Here is a 21,655-nt window from a genome sequence, read left to right as displayed (position 1 = left end):
CTCTAGCCTTCCATATTACTTTGATAGGTTAGTTGCCAGTGACAAAGTTAGCCGCAATCAGAAACCAATTTATGGACCAGTGGTGGAATACACAATTTCATGGGTTTTATTAGCAAGATTTTTTCCTAGTGCCTGTTTTGGATTGACATAGTCTATAAGAACAAGACATGTGCTGTTTCATTAACTGTTCCACAGAGATATTCTATTTTTAATATGTCTTACAGTTGTTTATTTTTATCCTTGCAGAAACATTTTACCAGGAACATCTCATGGGGAATTCTACAGCATCAACAATTTTCCTGCAAGCTATTATTAGATTACCTATGTTATATCAGATACATCATATAGTTTATTGACATGCCTCTGAAATCAGTCCTTCAAAGTACATATTCATATTTGGAGTGATACTAATTATCTAATAATAAATGAGAGAGCCGGGAATAGAATTCAAGAGTCGTGACTCCCAGGCCTGTGCTTTGACTCCTAAATCATGTTTCATCTCACTTGGTGGATACAAATCTTGTCATTCCCGTTCACATTTGGGTATCTTCTGTAATATAAAAGTTCCTAACTTTGTTATATGCTGTATTTGTGTGTCTAATTTAGAGTTGAGCAAAGTTTTTTAGCTGTTTGTGTGAACTTTTATTTCAGATCCAATAAGTGCAGGTTTGAAGCTACTAGTTTAGTTTGGGGGTTTGTGGTTCAAACAAATGCAAAAACTCAAAGGGAAATGGTCAAAACCAGAATTTCACTTGGCTTTGTGCCAAAGCCATAGATTCTGTGTGGCTTTGACTGAACCAAGTCTTGCCAACTTTTGCAAACTTAGGATGAGCTGAGTTACCAGCTTTTTCCAAAACCAGGTGAGGTTTGCATGGTGTCAGATTTTATAATAAATTTTATAAAGTTCATAGCTTATTTCTTTTGTTCACAAAGAGCATAGGCTGCGTAAAGAATTCAGCCATTTTATGGGAAGAACAGCTGTGATGAAAACAGCAAATGTCTGTCTGTCTGTCTGTCTGTCTGTCTGACTGCTGATGAAGTCTATAATTCTTCTTTAGGGCTTTGTGGGATTGTAAGTGTTTATCCCAACAAAGTTAATATCCATGAATTATTTGTACACTGAGATCAGATTAGACCTCATTGTCTTTTAAGTGATGTTTGGCAACTTCTTTGAAAATACTTGATCACATTCTAATACTCTGTTTGCATTTCTCTCAGCAGACTTCATATCTTATCATTACTGATCCAGCAACTCCGATCGCACGACTACTGCTCCTGCACCCATAATTGCACAACTACTGTTCCTAGACCTCTGTTTCCAGAAGTCTGGAATACTTAAATTTTCCACACTTCCATTTTTAGAAAATTTGGAAATGAATTTTGTAGTGCATGTTACATTCTCCATTTGACCTTCCTGCTCAAAACACATTCCTTTTCTTTTCTCTACTGTGTCTTGGGCTAGCCAGCTGCTCTGAATATAAACACTGCAGTTCCTACAACTTTAGGACATGCACATGGGCAGAAAGGGTAGAAACAATCAGACTCTTCAATCCCTATTTTCCCCCCAACTACTTCCTATTTCTGTACCATTGGTGTTGGAAATCTAGCTTTCCTACTCCCTTCTATTAAAGTGACCTTCCATTATTAATTACACATACATGGGCACCCATTGCACTGAGCTATAGCACAATATAGACCACACAATTTGTAAATCTGTCATTGCTGAATCCGTCTCCTTTACTATTAACTTCTCTAAAGTCTGTTTCGTGCTGGCCAAGTCAATAGGGTAGGAAAAGGTTCTAAACATGAAGTTGTATTTATGTTTTGTTACATGCAAAATTTAGAATGTATAGAAGCCCTGTAGACATTATTTGATAGAGTTCGCATCCCCCCATATGGAGCATATTGCAATTGATTTTATCCTGGTATGGTACACCCCTAGGGCACTAACAAATACATGAAAACTTATATGAATACAAAGTTCATTTAATTCCTGCATAGAAGATGGCTGTACAGTTCTCCTTGAGAGTCAAATGATTTTAATAGTTATTTAGGGGGGGAATTTTCATAAGTACTCAGTGTTGGTCTAGTTCTGCTCCCATTGAAGTAACGCTGACTTTAATGAGAGCAGAGCTAGGCCAATACTGAACACTGACTTCAATGGGAGCAGAGATAGGCTGAATGCTTTTGAACACAACACCTTTAATTGCTTAGTACAGTTTCTAAATGAAATTAACAGCAGTCTAAAAGTTAAAAAGGCTCCAAAGTAACTCACAAACAGGATTTTAGAATCAAGTGATGATCTTTGATCTTTTAATTTTGCAGGAACTCATTATGAAAAGTTCAATCCTGGGACATGCTGAGCATTCTCCATTTTCAGTTATGCCAAGGGAAGATGTGGATGCTCAACACCTCACAGGATTGGGCACAAAACAGAGAACGTTCACCGTAACTGAATGCTCAGTAAGTCATTTAGAGAAAGTGCCAAACCAAAATTAATCTGCAACGCATGTGCTTTGTTCTCAATTTTTTAAAACTTACCGGCTACAATAGCGAAATCAGCTTCAACGTCACAAGCTATAACATCTCCATTTTTTATGTGTTTCCTTACAGCTTCTTTTACTTTTCCCATTCCCAGTTCATTTCCTCCATCCCCAATGCCTTCATTAAAAAATAAAAAAGATCCCATGAGTATCCAAACCACCTTACAAAGACAAACCCATTTATAAGCTATCCAGTGCCTTTCACAGTAGTCTGTGTGTAACAGGTCAGCTCTCTTGAACTGTTTCAAAAGTTTCACAAAACAGGAGATCACAAAAACAATAGCTGAAAACAATGTAGCGAGGGGGTGTGGTCTCCCTCCCTGATGGATGGAGAGAGAGCTGCAACCACCCCCTGGTGGGCAGAGCCGGGACACCCGCGACTGCCCTGCTGGAAGCAGAGGAGTGGGACAGGAACTGGAAATATAAAAGGCAGGCCCTCCAGTTCAGCTGGGGGAGAGCTGCCAGAGGAGTAGGACATCTCCCCCCCACTGCTGAAGCTTGGACCTGATGGAGGCAGCTACAGTGCCAGAAACCCAGAGGGATTGCTGGAGCTGCCAGGAACCGGGAACACCGAGGCGTTGTTGGGGCTGCCATTAGCTATTTACTAGTAACTAGAAATTATGCTCTGTAAGCAACAGCTACAAGAAGGTGACATTATCCAATGCTCTTGAACAGCACTGACACTATGTCTAGGAAAGAGAGGTAGTAATCTTACACTTCATGGAAGGACTTAGACAAATATAATATATTTTTGTATATATGTGCAAAATATTGTGAAATATTTAAAGCAAAAGAGGTAAACTTTGTCTTGTTGCTAGTTTTGAGAAAATAAAACAAGTAACAATTTTTGCAGAAATATATGCAAAGGGTATGTGATGCCTTTGGAAGTAGCAGGAGTTCTTGCCCCAGAATTTAGGAGTGTTTCCTACAGCATTTAGTCCCCTTGTGCCATGGAGTAGAGGGAGCCCTAATTATACTCTCACTACTCTAATTTTCCCCACCAGTTTTCCTCTTAGAAAAATAGACCTATTCTTTTAAAAATTGGTCACTGATTTGGAGTGTCTGTTTTTGGGTGCTCTACTTGAAACACTTTGTATCTGACTTTCAGATGTGCTGAGCAGCTATAGTACCATTAAAGTCAGTGGGAGCTATAGGGACCAATAAATGTCTGAATAATTGTTGGCTGTCCTAGATGTCTTAAGTTGGGCACCCAAAAATTGAGGACCTTCTGAAAAATGTGGCTGATAGCCAGAGATCTGGAGAGCAAGATACCAGATAAATCATTAAATTACATGAATACTGGTGAATTCACAAAATTAAGTGGATAAATAATTGGTTAAACAACTGCAAACAAAGAGTAGATATTAATGGAATGATGTCATCTTGGAAGAAAGTCTCAAGTGGGGTTTCACAGGGATATGATCTGGGTCTGGTGTTATTTAACATCTTTATTTATGACCTGGATGTACAAATAGAGAGCCTACTGATCAAATTTGCAGATGACACAAAGCTAGAGGGAGTTGCCAACACTTTGGAAGATAGAGCTAAAATTCAAAGGGATCTTGATAAATTAGAGAACTGGGCTATAGACAACAAAATGAAATTCAACAAAGACAAATGTAAGGTTCTACACTTAGGGAAGAAAAACCAAATGCACTCCTTGAGGTGAAGTCTCATGATATTGGGATGGCATATCTGACCTGCGTCTTGTGAAAGGAGATGGAGCAGGAAGGGAGAGTGCGTGGTGGGCATGCAGACATCTTCAGAAGGTATGGGAACCATGGTTAGTGGGGCCATATGGGGGCTCTTAGGATGATTTTGGAATTGTCCTTTGTGTATCACTCGTGATAGAAGCGGGGTCAGGGGGAAGGCGTAGAGCAGTGGTGCATCCCATTTGAGGAGAAAGGCATCTCCCAGTGAACAAGGACCCAATCCTGCTCTGGAACAGAACTGTGAGTATTTGGCATTTCGCGTTGTCCCAAAGAGGTGTATTGTTGGAAACCCCCACCATTTGAATATATTGTTTAGTACTTGATCATTCCTTTCCCACTCATATTCCTCAGAGAATTTTCTGCTTAAGACATCTGCATTGGTGTTCTGACATCCAGGTAGATACGCAGCTGAGATGTCAACATTGTGTTTGATGCACAAGATCCAAAGTAGTATGGCTTCTGTTCACAGGAAGTATGAGTGTGGCCCCCCCCTTGCCAGTTTATATAAAACATGCAGGCAACATTGTCTGTGAAGATTTTGATGGTTTTTGTGACACCATGGCACCCCCATATTCACCACTGTTGAGAGGGCTACTCACCTTGTGCAGTAACTGAGATTCTTTGAGATGTGTGTCCCTGTGGGTGCTCCACTTTAGGTGTTGAACGCCCCTGCACTTGTAATCGGAGATTTGTGGTAGCAGTGCCTGGTTGGGTCACACATGCACAGTCCCCATCTCGCACCGCCTCAGGTGGTTAACTGGCGCTATGTGACCAACCCCCGCTTTGTTCCTTCTCTACTGCAGAGGATAGTGAGAAACTCCGAAGTAGAGGGGAGAAGGGAGGGTTGTCGAGCACCCACAGGGGGACACATCTCTAAGAATCTCAGTTATTGTGCAAGGTGAGTACCCCTCTCTTCTTCTTCGAGTGATGTCTCTGTGGGTGCTCCACTTTAGGTGACTTCAGAGCAGTGCTCTCCAATGGAAGGGAGGGGCTTCGGAGTTGAAGTCATGGCAGAGGATAATACAGTGAGTCCGAATAATGCATCGGACGTTGCATGCTGCTCTAATGCATAGTGCTGCGTAAATGTATGGGCGGGTAGAGGCTCAGGTCGCAGCTCTACATAAGTCTGTAATGGGAACACTGTTCAGAAAAGCCCTGGTGGAATGTGTACGAATCCCCAGAGAGGGTTGCAGGTTCTGTTGCTGGTAACACAGTTTGATGCATTCTGAAATCCATTTGGAGAGCCCCTGTTTGGATATGGCATCTCCTTTTGATCATTCCGTGATTGAAATGAATAATTTCAGGGACTCGCAGAATGACCTTGTTCTATCTATGTAAAAAGCCCGGGTCCTATGAACATCGAAGGTGTGACTTAGGATAGAACATTGGTAAGTAGATGGGTTGGTTAAGGTGGAATGAGGAGACGATCTGAGGTAAAAACTTGGGATGCAGTCTGAGAGTGATTTTATCTTTGGAAAATACTGTGTAAGGTGGGTCAGCCATGAGGGCCCCTAGTTCCCTCACTTGTCTTGTGGATGTAATGGTGACTAGAAAGGCCACCTTCATTAAGGTGAAGAAGTGAGCAAGTGGCTAATGGTTCGAACGGATGTCTGGTGATGCCCCGGAGAACTTAGTTGAGGTCCCAAGGTGGAGTGGGAGTGAGAATTTCGAGGTATAGATTCATAGATTCTAGGACTGGAAGGGACCTAGAGAGGTCATCGAGTCCAGTCCCCTGCCCGTATGTTGTTGAGGCCTTTCAGAAAATGTTTGATGGTAGGGTGTGCAAAAATTGATGTGCCATCCATCTTATAGTGGAAAGAAGCTATGGCTGAGAGATGTACCCCGACTGAGCTAATAGAGAGGTCTGATCTCTTAAGTTCAAGCAGGTAATCCAGAATCAAAGATAAGGGCGCAGATACCGATGTGGTCTGCTTTGTGTGACACCAGGAATCACATTTGTGTAAGTATGTGTGGCGGGTAGTTGGTCTGCGACTATTTAATAAAATATTCTGCACTTCTTTGGAGCATGTCATTTCAGGTCCCTTGAGCCATGGAGCAACCGTGCTTTGAGGCGGAGTGTCTCCAAGTTTGGATGCAGGGTTTGTCTTGAGTCCTGGGACAGGAAACGAGGTAGGAGAGGAAGCGTGCGAGGTCTGCACGCTGACAGTCTGAGAATGTAGGGGAGCCATGTTTGATGAGGCCATGTGGGGGCTATCAGTATTACTGTGGCCTTGTCCTCTTTGATCTTGTGAAGCACTCGTGCCATTGGCAGGGAAGGCGTATAGGAGGGAAACGTCCCATTTGATAAGAAAAGTGTCTCCCAAGGAGTGAAGGCCCATTCCGGCCCTGGAGCAAAGCAGTGGGCATTTGGTGTGCTCTGTTGCAAAGAGGTCTACTGTGAGGAATCCCCACTGTTTGAATATGTTGTGGAGAACCCTGATGTCGAGTTCCCACTTGTGATCCTGAGAAAAGTTCCTGCTGAGTGCATCTGCCGTAGAGTTTTGACATCCAGGCAGGCATGCTGCTACAATGTGGATGTTGTGCAGGATGCACCAGTGCCAAAGTCGCATGGCCTCTGCACACAGGGAGTGTGAGTGTGCACCCCCTTGTCTGTTTATATAGAACATACATGCTAAATTGTCCATGAAAATTTGTAGGTCTTGTTTCTGATTATGGGTAGAAAGTTGGCGCATGCATTGAGAATGGCTCTTAGTTCTAGTAGATTTATGTGAAGCTGGGCTTCTGTTGGGGACCAATGACCCTGAGCAGAGCATGAGTTCAGATGTGCTCCCCAACCTATGAGGGACGCATCTGTTGTAATAGTCAATGTAGGAGGGGTTTGGGTGAAAGAAACTCCTAGGCATACGTTGTGTGGTTGCGTCCACCAGGATAGTGAGTCTTACTTTGCTTGGCATCGTGAGGTGTTTATTTATACTGTGCCTTCGTGGGGAATAAGTTGTGCGAAGCCAAGCTTGTAGGGTTCGTATATGTAGCTTCACGTGTTGGACGACAAAGGTCGATGCGGCCATGTGGCCCAGTAATTGCAAGGAAGTCCTGGCTGTTAGCTGGGGACTGTTCAGCGATGTGGTGATCAGATTCGTTAGAGTTAGAAAGCATTGCCTTGGTAAAGATGCTGATGCCTTGGGTGTATTGAGATAAGCCCTGATAAATTCCAGTTCATTGTGTGTTTATTTGGAGACCTAATTGCGTAAAGAGATCTACTGTTTGTTGGGTAGCCTCTATTGCTGCTGGTCAATTCGCTGCTTTCAATAAGCAGTCGTCCAGATATTGAAATATCATGATTCCTCTCTGGCAGAGGTGTGCAGCGACTATCGTGAGTACCTGTGAAATGACTGGGGGGCAGCGGACAGACCAAAGGGCAGGACCGTGTATTGGAAGTACTCTGGTCCGAGGGTGACTTGGAGAAATCTCCGATGTGATGGGTGAATCGTTATGTGGAAGTATGCATCCTGGAGGTCCAGGGCCAAGAGCCAGTCCTCTCTTTCTAAAGCTGGGATAATGGTGGTCAGTGTCACCACCTTGAAGTGTTGGTTTCTGACAAATTTGTTGAGCCATCAGAGATGGAGAATGGTCCTCCATCCTCCTGTTTTTTTATGTGTGAGGAAGTAGTTTGAGTAGAAACCCGTCCCTCTGTATTTTGTTGGTACTGGTTCTACTGCTCCTAGATGGATGAGGTGGGTTACCTCCTGAGACAGTAGATCTTTGTGAGACGGGTCCCTGAAGAGGGACGGAGAGGGAGGGTGGGTAGGGGATTTGGAAGTAAAAAGGATAGAGTATCCAACTTCAATTATCTCCAGCACCCATTCGTCTGTACTGATGGACTGGCAGACTGGGTAGTAGGGAGTTAAACGGTCTCCGAATGGCTGGGAGATGGTAGGAGTTCTCAGCATTGAAAGATGTGGGGGGTCTCGGGCCCTCAACCAATATCTCAAACTTGCTGCCTGGCAGATAGTTGATGAGACGTGGTAGATTGATTTGACGGTTATTGTCTCCTTGGGGGCCACTGTTTCCGGGCTTGTGGCTCCAATTGCCTGTGTGTCTGTGCATATGATGTGGACATTGTAATACGTTCATTGTCTTCTCTTTGTCCTAGGAGTATAGATACCCAGGGACTTCAGAGTCACCTGCGAGTCCTTGAGGGTGTGCAGAGACTTATCTGTTTTGGCTGCGAAGAGTTTGGGCCCTTGGAAGGGCAGGTACTCCACTGTTGCTTGCACTTCTTTGGGGAAGCCAGAGAGATGCAACCAGGATGCCCTTCTCATTATGTCTGCAGTGGCTGTAGATCGTGCAGCTGTATCTGCAGAATCTAGGGCAGCTTGCAGTGCTGTCCTGGAGATCAGTTGGCCCTTGGAAATGAGTGCACCAAATTGCTCTTTTGTTTCCTCAGGGAGAAATTCAATAAAATCTGATAGTTTGCCATAATTTGTGTGGTCATATTTTGCTAATAACACCTCGTAATTAGCAATTCTAAGATAAAGCGTCAGTGAGGAACAAGCTTTTTGGCCAAAGAGGTCGAACCTCTTCCAGTCTTTGTCATACGGTGTGTTTTTGGGGTATGATTGTCTGCCCCTTTCAGTAACAGCATCCATTACCAGGGAGTTTGGTGCGGGATGTGAAAAAAGGAACTCTGTTCCCTTTGCAGGGACATAATATTTCCTGTCGGACCTCTTGCAGGTTGGAGTGATTGTTGCAGGGGTCTGCCAGATGTGTTTGACAGGTTCCATGATTGCATCATTCATGGGTAAAGCGATTTTAGATTATGCTGATGTTTGCAGGATGTCAACGAGCTTATGTCATGTCTCCTGCACTTTCTCCAGTGAGATGTCAAGGGAATCTGCAACTCTTCTATAGAGATCCTGGAAATGTCTAAAGTCATCCCCCATGTTGGGAGGAGGGAGCATGATGGTGTCATATGGGGACAATGAAGAAAAATGGGTTGTTGGTTCGACATCCTGGTCAGAGATTTCTTCCTGTTTTCCTGTCATCTCTTCAAGGGGCTCAGATGGTCCTGGTACCGACGGTCCCAGGTGAGTTCCGTGTACCCTTCCTATGTGGTTAGGAGGTTTGAGGTGATGTGGGGGATATGCCATCCGTGGGGCCCAATGCTGCCACTGTGGATGCCATCATAGGTGGGCTGATAATGGACGGAAGGGCGTAGGTGCCGTTCATGGGTGCCCGTACCACTGCTGTTCTTTCGCCCCTGTATAGTACTCCTTGTGTGGCGGGGCCTCTTTGATCATTTTGCGGGCCGGGGAAGAGCTTAGCAAGCCCGTCCAACACTGGGATTGATAGCCTACAGGTGAGGAAGTGTTTAAAGCCCAGAGAACCGGGCATGCCCCTGAGGGGAGAGTTTCGTCCTCCCCCAAGGGGGGAGCTGTGAATAACGGTTCAATGAAAACCTATTTCTAGTCAGGAAACAAATAAGGTGGGTTTTTTTTAAATAATCAAGGACTAGAAAATGAAAGGAGTTAACTATCTCTAACAAAACTAGAACTAACTAGGGTATACTACGCTAACTAAGCTCTTTGAGGCGCTGCTGAATGCTCCAACTTGTAGCCAGTACAGAAGGAACTGAGGGGGGGTTGGTCACACAGTGCCAGTTAACCACCTGAGGCAGCATGAGATGGGGACTGTGCATGTGCATTCCAGCCAGGCACTACTACCACAAATCTCTGATTACAAGCGCAGGGGCGCTCAACACCTTAAGTGGAGCACCCATAGGGACATCACTTGAAGAAATATAATTATGATATATTTTGTACAAAGTATGCCTTGTGAGATATCATTCTAAAAGTATCAATCTGTTAAACATTAATACCCTGTTGGATTGTATCTGTTATCATTGTATGTGAAGTTATGAAGTTTTGCTATGTATGTGTTACTTGAAAGATGTTGTGAAGTTGGAAACACCCACAACTAGCCTTTCACGTACAACAATGAAGAAGCTGAACAGTGCTAATGGCTCATCAACAAAGACAATGGACCATGGAAAAGGCTTGTCCTCACCTGGGAACCCTTCAGACAGCCTATGGATAGCTGCTATGACTCAGTGAGGCATGCAAGGGCATGTGACCAGACCACATGATACTGAACTCCATTTTGGTACCTGTATTTTTCCACAAAGGGAGCTGGGAACTTGGCTTAGAACAAAGGGGTTCCCACCCTACGGAGAGACTATAAAAGATGGGGAGTGACATCATTTCAGGGCCTCACTCCCCACACAAGAGAACACCTGAGGAAAAAGACTGAACCGGGGGAAGTGCTGGTCCCAGGCTAAAGGGATTTCTAGCCTGTGTATGGAAGCTTGATGGACTGCTTGTACTATCTAACAGGATGAGACACTATTTGATTAAAATCCTGTGTAGTATGTTAGGCTTAGATTGCATTCTTGTTTATTTGCTAGGTAATCTGCTTTGATTTGTTTGCTATCACTTACAATCACTTAAAATCTATCTTTCTGTAGTTAATAAACTTATTTTATGTTTTATCTTAACCAGTTTGTTTTTGAGTGAAGTGGTTGGGAAAATCTCAACTCAGTTAACAAAGGTGTTGTACATATTCCTCTCCACATCAAGGGAGGGGCATACTGGGTAATAAATTCATACTGGTTGGGTTTTGACCAGGGCAGGACAGTAGAGATCTGGAGTCCTAGGGCGGGGAACTAGGGGTATTTTGGCTGTAGCCTCTCTATTGTTGGTTCATGCAGTGGCTGGCCAGAGCCTATATGTAACTGCAGCTGGGTGTGTCCCTGCCTGTGTGAATGCTGATGGGAGTGTAGGACCGGGAGCAGTCTGCACCTTGTCACAGCAGCACAGTGTGAGAAGGAACCCAGGCTGGGGAGTCAGAGGGCTCAGTGGTACCCCAGTTCTATGTTGCACCCCAAGGGGGGCTTGTCACAGTTTTGTTCTTGATCATTGGGAGAAAATGGGAACAGCCATTGCAAACTGCCCATAGCTCCAACAGATTTATGTGAAGGAAAGATTCTGCTGAGGACCAGCGGCCTTGGACAGTGTGGGTGTTCAAGTGTTCTCCCCAGCCTAATAGGGAGGCGTCCGTGGTTATTATCATCATTGGAGGATGTTGGACGAAGGGAACCCCTGAGCAAACATTGGTTGGTAATGTCCACCAATGTAAGGAGACCTTTACCTTTTTTGGCATGGTGAGGCATTTGTGTATATTGTATCTGTTTGGGACGTAGACAGTACAGAGCCAGGCCTGCAGGCAGCGCATGTGTAGCCTTGTGTGTTTGATGACAAATGTCGTTGCTGACATTGTAGGCAAGTAATTGTAGGCAAGTCTTGGCCAAGATCTAGGGTCTGTTCACTGCTGTGAAGATGAGATTTCATAAGGCTGTGAAATGTTGCTGAGGCAGGGAGGCTGTAGCTTCCAGAGAATTGAGGTAGGCTCCGATGAATACCAGTTTTTGTACAGGTATCAGTGTTGATTTTTGTACGTTTATTTGTAGTCCCAGATGTGTAAAGAGACCTACCGCGTTTTGTGTAGCCTCTATTGTCTCTTGTTGGGTTGGTGCTGTCAGTAAGCAATCGCTGAGATAAGGAAAAATTATAATTCCTTATCTTCTGAGATGAGCGGCGACCACTGCAAGGACTTTTGAGAAGACCCATGGGGATGTGGATAGTCCAAAGGGCAGGACCCTATGCTGGAAATATTCTGTTCCGAGGGTAAACCTGAGAAACTTCCTGTGTGAGGGTTGTATCATTATATGAAAATGTGTGTCCTGGAGATTGAGGGCTGAGAACCAATCCCCTCTTTCCAGTGCTGGACTTATGGTTGCTATTGTGATCATTTGGAATTTTTTTTTTTTTTTAAATGGAGATATCCTATCTCCTAGAACTGGAAAAGGGACCTTGAAAGATCATCGAGTCCAGCCCCCTGCCTTCATTAGCAGGACCAAATACTGATTTTGCCCCAGATCCCTAAGTGGCCCCCTCAAGGACTGAACTCACAACCCTGGGTTTAGCAGGCCAATGCTCAAACCACTGAGCTATCCCTCCCCCGTGTTGGGTCTTCATCCCTCATGTTGGGTCTTCATGAATTTGTTGAACTGTCTCACGTCAAGAATGGGCCTCATCCTTCCATTTTTTCTGAGTTAGAAAGTAGTCTGAGTAAAAACACCTTCCACTGTGTTCTAGTTGTCTAAGATTGGTCACTTCCTGTCGCAGTAGTTGGCAGTGAGCTCCTTTGCCTGAGAAACCATGGGAGAGCTTCTGTCAGAGGCTATTGTGGGAGACAGTTGTCCAGGGGGGAGTCCATGCTTCAGGTTCAGTCTCTGGGTGCAGGGATTTCTCCAACATAAGGAGTTTTAGTTGTAATTCTCTGGCTTTCCTGATGTGGGCTCTCAGTTTATCAGTGTGCGCACTTCTGTGGTATACGTGCTTCGCCCAGGCAGTGAACACACTGCGAATGCCCATCCAAGATAGGAATCGAAAGCCTGTACGTCAGGCAGCGTTTGAAACCCGGGGAGCTGGACATGCCCCTCTGAGAGGGGTTTTCTCACTCAGGGGAGAACAGCTCTAAGCTAAGGGGTCACTAACAACTGAAATTTATCCTGACACACACTTTTTTTTTTTAAATCATAAAATAATAAAACAGAGGAAAGAAGGCTATATCTAAATAAACACTATGTGAACTAAGTTCAATAAAGAGGTGCTGCTAAGTGCTCTGACTGAAGCCAAAGGTGGTAGAGAAGGAACTGAGGGGGGGGAGGGAGGGAGGGGAGTTGGCCATGCAATGCTATGTAACCACCTCAGGTAACACGAGACAGGGACAACGCATGCACATCCCAACCGAGCACAGCTACTACAAATCTCTAATTACCAGCGCAGGGGCACCAGAACACCTACAGTGGAGCACCCACAAGGATACTCCTCGAAGACGAACTGGACTGGACTTCAGAAACAACACTGACAACAGCAGCATCAGACCTGCTCAATTAACTTCTTCTCTTTTCCCCAAATGGACAGAAGTTACCATCTTTAATACCATCTAAGAGACTGTCAAACAAGGGGGAGTTCTTTCTAAAAACTTTCTTCAGCTAAAGGGAAAGGGAACAAGGGATGTGGTTAAATGAAAGCCATACTTAATATTTTACGTTTCAAACACTTTAACTGTTTTTCCTTCTTTCTGTATATTTAATAAAAGATAAAAAGGATTTTTAATGGTGTATTTGCCATGGTACTCAGCAGGCTGTGTCTCTGTATATCTAACCCCGAATCTTGTTTAAAACTGTTTAATGTTAGAGAGTTTCAGGATCATGTTAATACCTTTGAGTCTTTGGGCCCATATATTCCATCAAAATGAATACAACTGTACCTATCTTTAAAAATGGAAACAAAGAGGACCGGGGGGGGGGGGGGGGGGGGGGGGGGGGCGGGGATGGTTTATAGACCAGTCAGCCTAACTAAGATATCGGGAAAGATATTGGAACAAATATTAAACATCAATTTGTGACCATTTTGAGGATAAGATTACAAGGAATAGGCAACAAGGATTTGTCAAGAAGAAATCATGCCAGATCAACATGATTTCCTTCTCTGACAGGGTTACTGGCTTAGTGGATAGGGAGGAGACTGTAGACTTGATATATCTTGATTTTAGTAAGCCTTTAGACAGAGTCCCACATTCTCATAAGCAAACTAGGGAAATGTGGTCTCTAAATGAAATTACTATAAAGTAAAGTTTTGGGTGCAAAACTGGTTGAAAGACCATACTCAGCGAGTAGTTACCAATGGTTCGCTGTCAAAATGGGAGGTCATATCTAGTGTGATCCCAAAGGGGTCAGTCACGTGGCTCAGACACGTGAGTACAGAGTATGCTTATAATATTTGTGGATGACACCAGGCAGGGAGAGGATACCAGCACTTGAGAGGACAGGATTAGAACTGAAAACAACCTTGACAAATTGGAGAATTTATTTGAAATCAGCAAGATGAAATTCAATAAAGACAAGTCAAAGTACTACTTAGGAAGAAAGAAATCAAATTAATAACTCAAAATGGGGAGTAACTGTTAGGCAGTAGTACTAATTAAAAAATAGGGCTACAGTGTATTATAAACTGAAGATGAGCCAACAATATGATGCAATTGTGAAAAAGGCTAGTATCGTTCTAGGGTGTATTACCAGGAGTACTGTATGCGAGACACAGGAGGTAATTGTCCTGCTCTACTCAGCACTGGTGAAGTCCTCAGCTGGAGTACTGTGTCCAGTCTTGGGCATCACACTTTAAGAAAGATGTAGACAAACTGGAGAGAGCCCAGAGGAGAGCAACAAAAACGATAAAAGGTTTAGAAAACCTGACTTATGAGGAAAGGTTAAAATAACTGGGCATGTTTAATCTTGAGAAAAGAAGAGTGGGGGGAGGAGCTGATAACACTTGTCAAATATCTTAAGGGCTATTACACAGAGGACTGTGATCAACTGTTCTCCATGTCCTCTTAAGGTAGGACAAGAAGTAATTGGCATAAACTGCCATAAGAGAGATTTAGGTGAGATGGGAGAAACTTTCTAACTATAAGGATAGCTAAGCAATACAACAGGCTTCCAAGGAAGTGTGTGGAATACCCCTTATTGGAGGTTTTTAAGAACAAGTTAGACAAACAGCTGTCAGGGATGTTCTAGGTATATTGGTCCTGCCCCAGTGCAAGGGGCTGGACTGGATGACCTCTCGAGGTTCCTTCCAGCCCTACATTTCTCTGATTATATAAACCTTTCTAAGGATGTTTTTCTGCTAGCTGGTCCTTTCAATTTGGCAGAGACAAACAGTGGCAGTCCTGAAGTAGTCTTTTGGAAGCTGGCTGCCGCTTTATCCTCCCTTCCTTTTCTATGTTTTGCCTTTCTCTTATCATTGAGGAGGTGCCACAGCCTCACACTTACCTGTTGTTGTGACTCCAGGGATGTTATGTGCAGCTAGAAACAGTTCATCTATGGGATCCACTAGATGCTTAATATTGACTTTCCTTGCATTGTAATAATTGCCATCAGCAGCCATCCCTGCACGTTCTATTGCTATCAGCTGATCAAATCTAGTCAGAGACAAGGTGATAAATTAGTTAAGGGGGGGGGGAGGGAATTGTGAAACTTACATCTTACATTTTTCTGTCAGTTGCTTTTCCTGCCACACACTTCGTTTCTGTCTCCTTAGGCACAAGTTACACTCATTTTGCAAAGCCTCTGAATGCCAAATTGGATCATTTGCTGTACATCTATTTTCCCACCAACTTATATCCAACAGGTAATTTACAGCACAGTTTATCTCACTCTTGAATTTGGGCCTATACATTTTGTTTTCAATATTTGGTTTGTTTTCTTGGTAGCTTTAATGCAGCCCCTTCAAACTGCCAGCAACGAATGGAGAGAGAGGTGAAATCTTTCTCTACCCAGTGGAGCACTGGGTGAATCACTTTAGAGCCCAGATCCTCAGAGATATTTAGGGTTAGGCACCTAAATACCTTTGAGGATCTGGACCTTAGCCTCTTTGTGCCTCAGTTAAAAAGGGATATTGGTTTTAAATCATTAGAGTTTGCAATGCAGTTTAAGATCCTCAGAGGGATCCTCAAAGTGCAGTTTATTGTTCATAATTTCCTATGTAAAGTACTGTACTGCTTGTAAGTTACCCATTTATTTGGTTTCTTTTGTTTAACATTTTTGATAAATTTGGTGCTTGTAAATGTGGATGGGAAGCGTGCAGGCAGGATCTGTTTTAGGCAGCCCCTGTTTAGGATTCCTCTCCCCCCCCCCCCCCCCCCCCCCCCCCCCCACCTCCCAACCCCAACGTCCAACATCCTGCTACTCCAGTTCTACTGAATAGAGGCTACCAATTGTGCCAAGTTACTAAGTGGTTTTATGATATGGACTAATACACACTGTGATTGCAGTTGTACTTGTGCAATTGAGTTTCCAACATGAAAAAATATTCAGTTTAGCCTCCTAGGATTATGGGATCTATTGAGGTACAAATCAGCTGTATCTGAATTATGTTCAATTATAAAAGCATCCTCTTGAGCCTAGTGTATGAGAAATGAAAACAGGGTGTTATTGAAATTACAGTTTTTATTAACCCATAGAAAGAAATCAAAATTGAATGAACTGAAGATGCATATATTTAGATAAGCTGTTATTAAAGAGAATTGGCTGCTAACTGAATATGGCTGTATATGCCCTAGACTTTCATTACACACCTATACACAGAGAAAGTTCAAGAAAAAAAACCCAGTAAGTCCATTAAAAGGAAAGTTGTTGGCCAGATATTCAATGTACGTACATTTTAGTGCAAACTCCAGTGCATGTATACAAACCCTCAATATATGCATGTTCAAATTGGAGTTTTGGGGCACATCAGAGTTTGCACTTGCATAGTTTGAATGAGTTTTCAGAACTACATCCACTCTTCAAAAATGTTGGCTGGGGTGTCTAAAGACAATGAGGATCTTTTTCAGACCATTAAAAACAGATAGGAGGATTTTGCATACTAGAATAAAATGGATTATCAAAGATCTGAGCGTGGATGAAAGTGGACTACAGTCCTGGACTCCAGGATTCTATTCCTGACTCTGCCACAGGACTTTGTGTAGTCTTTGGGAAGACATTTAATCTCTCTGTGGCCTACTTTACCCATTGATAAGATGGGGATAATGATGTACAGTATTTCACAAGTGTAGTGTAAGTTAATGAATGTTTGTAGAGCTCTTTAAAATTTTCATCTGAAAGGTGCCATATAAATGCAAAGTAATGTACTTCCTTCCCCATTTCCTGTTGTGCATTGGGATTGCAGAGGTCTCAGAATAATGTGGAATCCTGTATTTCACATGCGCTGCAATACTACAGCAGAGTGGAGTCCTTGACTCAGAATTTTCTTCCTTTAATTTCAGACCTTCAACTGCTATTGTAATATTTACTTAATATATATTTTATAAAAACAGTCATTTAAAAAGAGAAACAAAACAATCTGATTGGCAGATACTTCATACTTCAAAGATTTGCTTGCAATCATATCTTCTGTGAACAGAGCTGTTCCTTTTACTATGACTTTGCATAGCCTCCTTGCTACTCATTTTCAGGAACTTAGTACACATACCTGGGTCTTTCAAGATTTCCATTCTCACACAGAAACATCAAAGCTGACTCTGCAGCATCTCCCTGATAACTCAATAGAGGCACTGGTGTCTTCAGTACCCCTAAAGCGAACAAAAATACAAAATGGATTCCATAGGTCATTTTTTGTGTGCTTAGCTTGGATTTTAAAAGAACAGAACAGTTAGAACTGTAAAGTGATTCTAGCACACATATGATTGTGTAAGACAATATTTCCCAGTTGGAAATACTGCACTAGTTGCCCATCTTTAGCTTTTGCACAATTCAGAGCTACAAGTCAGAGTCTAGAGACATTATTTGGACTGACAAAAATGAGAAGATGTGCAGGGATGAAGACACTTTAAAAATAAGCTCTCTTCTCACCTCTTTCTTTTTGATGATACACTAAATTTCAAAATACAATGGTAATAGGAAGAAAGATTCTAGATGGATTTCAAAAGATTAGGGACTAGATGCTCAATTGGTACAAATCAGAGTAGTTCCAATGAAGTCAATGGAGCTATGCTGATCTAGCCAGGTGTGGATCTGGCCCGTTTTGTCTATATGTTAAAGCACTTCTTAAAGGCCTGATCTAATTTAGAGATTGCACTGAAATAGAGCTTGAACCAGATTAGCAAATTAAAACTGAAAAGCTAACTGTCTTTGTTGCCTAACTGCATGTTTTACCTTGCTGAACACCATCCTCAATAATCTTTTTATTCAAACCCATGGCTCTCTGGTCTGTTACTATAACAACATCTTTCTCCAAGCTCTGCAACATGGCTGCCATAGCAATGGCTCCTGGAGGTCCATCATTCTCTTCAGGTGGCTCGTGGTTGAAGTGAGTAGGAAATCCAGTGGTTATCAGCACTGATCGGGCATGTGAAAGGGAGAGGCAAGTCTTTAGCAGCTCATCCTGGCAGCACAAATGTTTCATGCCCCGGTCTCCTAAAAAGCAAAAACATTTTTTTTTTAAAGACAGTGCTAGATTTTTAGCATATTAATACCTCCAAGAGGTTCTGTCAGGACCAATCCCTGTCCATCACTGTCAGAGTTCCTGGCAGGGCCAACGAGACGAGCAGCCAGGCTCTATCACTATTGATCCAGAGATGGTCTCCATTCCCCTGGTCTGTCACTATCAGCAAAGTACATCATCTCCCACTAGGTAAGTGCAGTGAAAGTCTCCTGAATGAACTTATAGAAGGTTGTGAAGACTATTGTCCATTCTACAGCTCTACTGGGATCACTACAGATGTGTGTGCTTGTGAAGGATGTCATAAAGTGGTCATCATGGGGTAAACGAGTTACCCAAAATATTAGGGGTTGGAGCCATGCTCTACCCCTGCCTACATTATGTTTGTCACTGGGAGTTCCATACCCCCACAAACTAAATTTGTTTGAGATGCATTTGAATAAAGCAGCAGGTTTCTAGCCTGTAATCCTAGGAGTAGAGTGTTATTTTTGTTGTACCTAGCGGTCCCTTTACAAAAAAGGAGAGGTTGGGAAGCCTCCCTCGGCCTGGACCGAACTGTGGATCATTATTGGAAATGAGGCTGAAGTGCAGAATTCAGATCTGGATTCAGATTGCTGAAACCCCAAACAGATGAGGGTTTCATTTCAATTTTTTATAGAGCAGAAGCCAATGGGGTATTGGTTCCGCTCATTATAAATACTGAGTGAGTGGATAAATTCAGAACCAGATCCACGCTCATATTCAAAATCATTGCTAAATTCAGAAGTGTTGGGGGCAGGAGTTTTGGTAAGTGATGTGAGAAGAAAATAAGAGATGTGGGAAGGGAATGCAGAAGATAAACCTAGAAAATATGACAAAAAAGACTCTGGGGCAGAGGGGATTTTGTTCATTGATCCTCCCATTCGGGAGCCACTTTTCCCTTTTAAATAATTCAAGTATCTTGGCCCAAAGTTGTTCTGTAAAGAACAAAATCAGATTCAGAGAAGATCCAGACCCCAGTTATTTTACACAAACAAGCTCAAGCACATTCCTGTGTACATGTCCAAATGCAGAGATAAACATTTAAACTCAGGCTCATGCACATGCTCACATGTACACATAGGAAAACTGCACCAGGACAGGGCAAGGCAATCGATTTGTAAGTGGGCATTTCACACTGTGGCTAGGGACTGTCTCCGAAATGGGAAAGGGAAGATGTCATTCGAACTTGTCCAAAACTGTTAGCTCTAGCCTGTTTCTTCCTAATAGATTATTGAATAATGGCCAAACCAGTAATTCTTTCTGAACTGGTTGAGGGACAGTGTAAAATTAACAGGCTGTGATTCCAGTGTAAGAAACTCAATTCCCTGGAAGAAACTGGAATACCAGGCATAGCACAACAGGGACCAACCTGGCTATGGCCTTTAGACCATACTGCATGATGAACATTAAATAATAACAATAATATAGTCAGATTGAGCCTGTAAGGGTACGGACTCACCCCTGCGGCGCCCCCTACTGGTTGCTTCGGGGAATCAGCTCGACCCAGCCTCCGGGACACCCTCTGCAGGCCGGCGATCTGCCTTGCTCTCTACTTCTGGCCCCGTGTCCCGCCCAGGACCCCGGTGCCCCTTGCTCAGGATGCTGCACCCTGGCAGTACCCACATGCTAGGTCTCCCCTCCCAGGGGAACCCCACCCACTAACCCTACCTCGCCTTGGTATCCGGCTACTGTCAGTCACCATCTAGCCCCACGCCCAGGGGCAGACTGCAGTATCAGCCACTCATCACAGGCAAGGTTGGGTTTGGGCCTGCTGCCTTGGCCTATCTCTGGGCTGCCCTCTGCAACCCCTAGTACCTCCTGGCCTAACACTAGACCACAGCCTGGGGCTTTCCAGGCTGGAGCTCCCCAGCCCTGCTCCACCTAGGTACTCTGCTCTAGTTCCCTGTAGCCAGGCCCTTCTCTCTCTGCACTCAGAGAGACTATCAAGCGCCTGGCTCCCAGCCTCTTATATAGGCCAGCTGGGGCCTGATTGGGGCGTGGCCCAGCTGCGGCCGCTTCTCCAATCAGCCCAGCTTTTAGAGCTGCAGCCCTCCTCCAAGGCTATTTCAAACCTCTCCGGGCAGGAGTGGGGTAGCCACCCCGCTACAGAGCCCCATATGGCTTGGAGCTATCTAGGAGGAAGGAGTGGGACTGGATCTCTGCGTGTGTGGTAAGTGAAAATGCAGTGATTTCTTTGGTCAGAAGCTCTTCAGAGCAGTTGGATGCAGTGGTGGATTTGCCAATTGGGGCCCCCCAGAAATATGTGTGCTCCCACACCCCGACCCATTTCACCCACCTGGCGCTCCTGCCAGGGAGCGGGGTCGGGGCACAGGGGCTTGCCCCGCTCTGCCTGGTGCTCCTGCCAGGGAGTGAGGCAAGCCCCTGTGCCCCGACCCTGCTCCCTGGCAGGAGCACCGGGCGGTCAGGGGAAGCCCCTGTACCCCAACCCTGCTGCCCTGCAGGAGTGCTGAGTGAGTGGAATGGGACAAGCCCCCGCACCCTGACCTTGCTCCCTGGCAGGAGTGCTGGGTGGGGGAGCGAGGCGGGGCAAGCCCCCATGCCCCAACCCCATTTCCCCACGAGGTATGTGTGGGGGGGTTGATTGTAGGCAGAAGGGATGGGGAGGGGCCCCCACTTGCTCTGGCCCAGGGCCACACAAAAGCTTAATCTGCCTCTGGTTGGATGTCACAATGCAGATGACCTCATCTATCCAGTAGGTTGTGTCAGGACCAATCCCTGTTCTGCACTGTCCGTCTGGTTGAAGGAGAGGAGCAGTCACTAACCTTTTCCGTAGCCCTAGCACTACTACAAATTGGAGGATTGGGCCAAAAGAAATCTGATCAAGTGCAGAGTCCTGCAGTTAAGAAGAAAGAATCCCATGCACTGCTACAGGCTGGGAACTGACTGGCTAAGCAGCAGTTCTGCAGAAAAGGACCTGGGGATTACAGTGGACGAGAAGCTGGATATGAGTCAGCAGTATGCCCTCGTTGGCAAAAAGGCCAATGGCATATTGGGCTGTATTAGTAGAAGCATTGCCAGCAGATTGAGGGAAGTGACTATTCCCCTCTATTCGACACTGGTGAGGCCACACCTGGAGTATTGCGTCCAGTTTTGGTCCCCCCCACTACAGAAGGGATGTGGACAAATTGGAGAGTCCAGCGAAGGGCAACGAAAATGATTAGGGGGCTGGGGCACATGATTTACGAGGAGAGGCTGAGGGAACTGGGGTTATTTAGTCTGCAGAAGAGGAGTGAGGGCCTTCAACTACCTGAAGAGGGGTTCCAAAGAGGATAGA

At 44.4% G+C, this 21,655-nt stretch overlaps 1 protein-coding gene across 3 annotated transcripts in view; it reads right to left on the bottom strand.

Moving 5' to 3' along the window:
* DGLUCY (D-glutamate cyclase) overlaps positions 1-21,655 on the bottom strand; it is a 90,034-nt gene that overhangs the window by 13,420 nt on the left and 54,959 nt on the right. For all 3 annotated transcript variants that reach the window (XR_003369774.1, XM_026651495.1, XM_026651494.1), the window contains exons 8-11: positions 18,054-18,314; positions 17,371-17,470; positions 15,171-15,319; positions 2,542-2,661 (exon numbers count right to left, since the gene is read on the bottom strand). Coding sequence is in view for 2 of the 3 variants with exons in the window: in XM_026651495.1 (XP_026507280.1) it covers positions 2,542-2,661; positions 15,171-15,319; positions 17,371-17,470; positions 18,054-18,314 (630 nt within the window). In the remaining variant the exon portion in view is untranslated. The remainder of the gene's footprint in view (positions 1-2,541; positions 2,662-15,170; positions 15,320-17,370; positions 17,471-18,053; positions 18,315-21,655) is intronic.

Source organism: Terrapene carolina, unplaced genomic scaffold (genome assembly GCF_002925995.2).
Source record: "Terrapene carolina triunguis isolate 2854851 unplaced genomic scaffold, T_m_triunguis-2.0 Scaffold96, whole genome shotgun sequence".
In the NCBI taxonomy this organism is placed as follows: domain Eukaryota; kingdom Metazoa; phylum Chordata; order Testudines; family Emydidae; genus Terrapene; species Terrapene triunguis.
The sequence above is the reverse complement of the archived record's forward strand: the minus strand, read 5'-3'. Positions and strand labels throughout refer to the sequence as shown.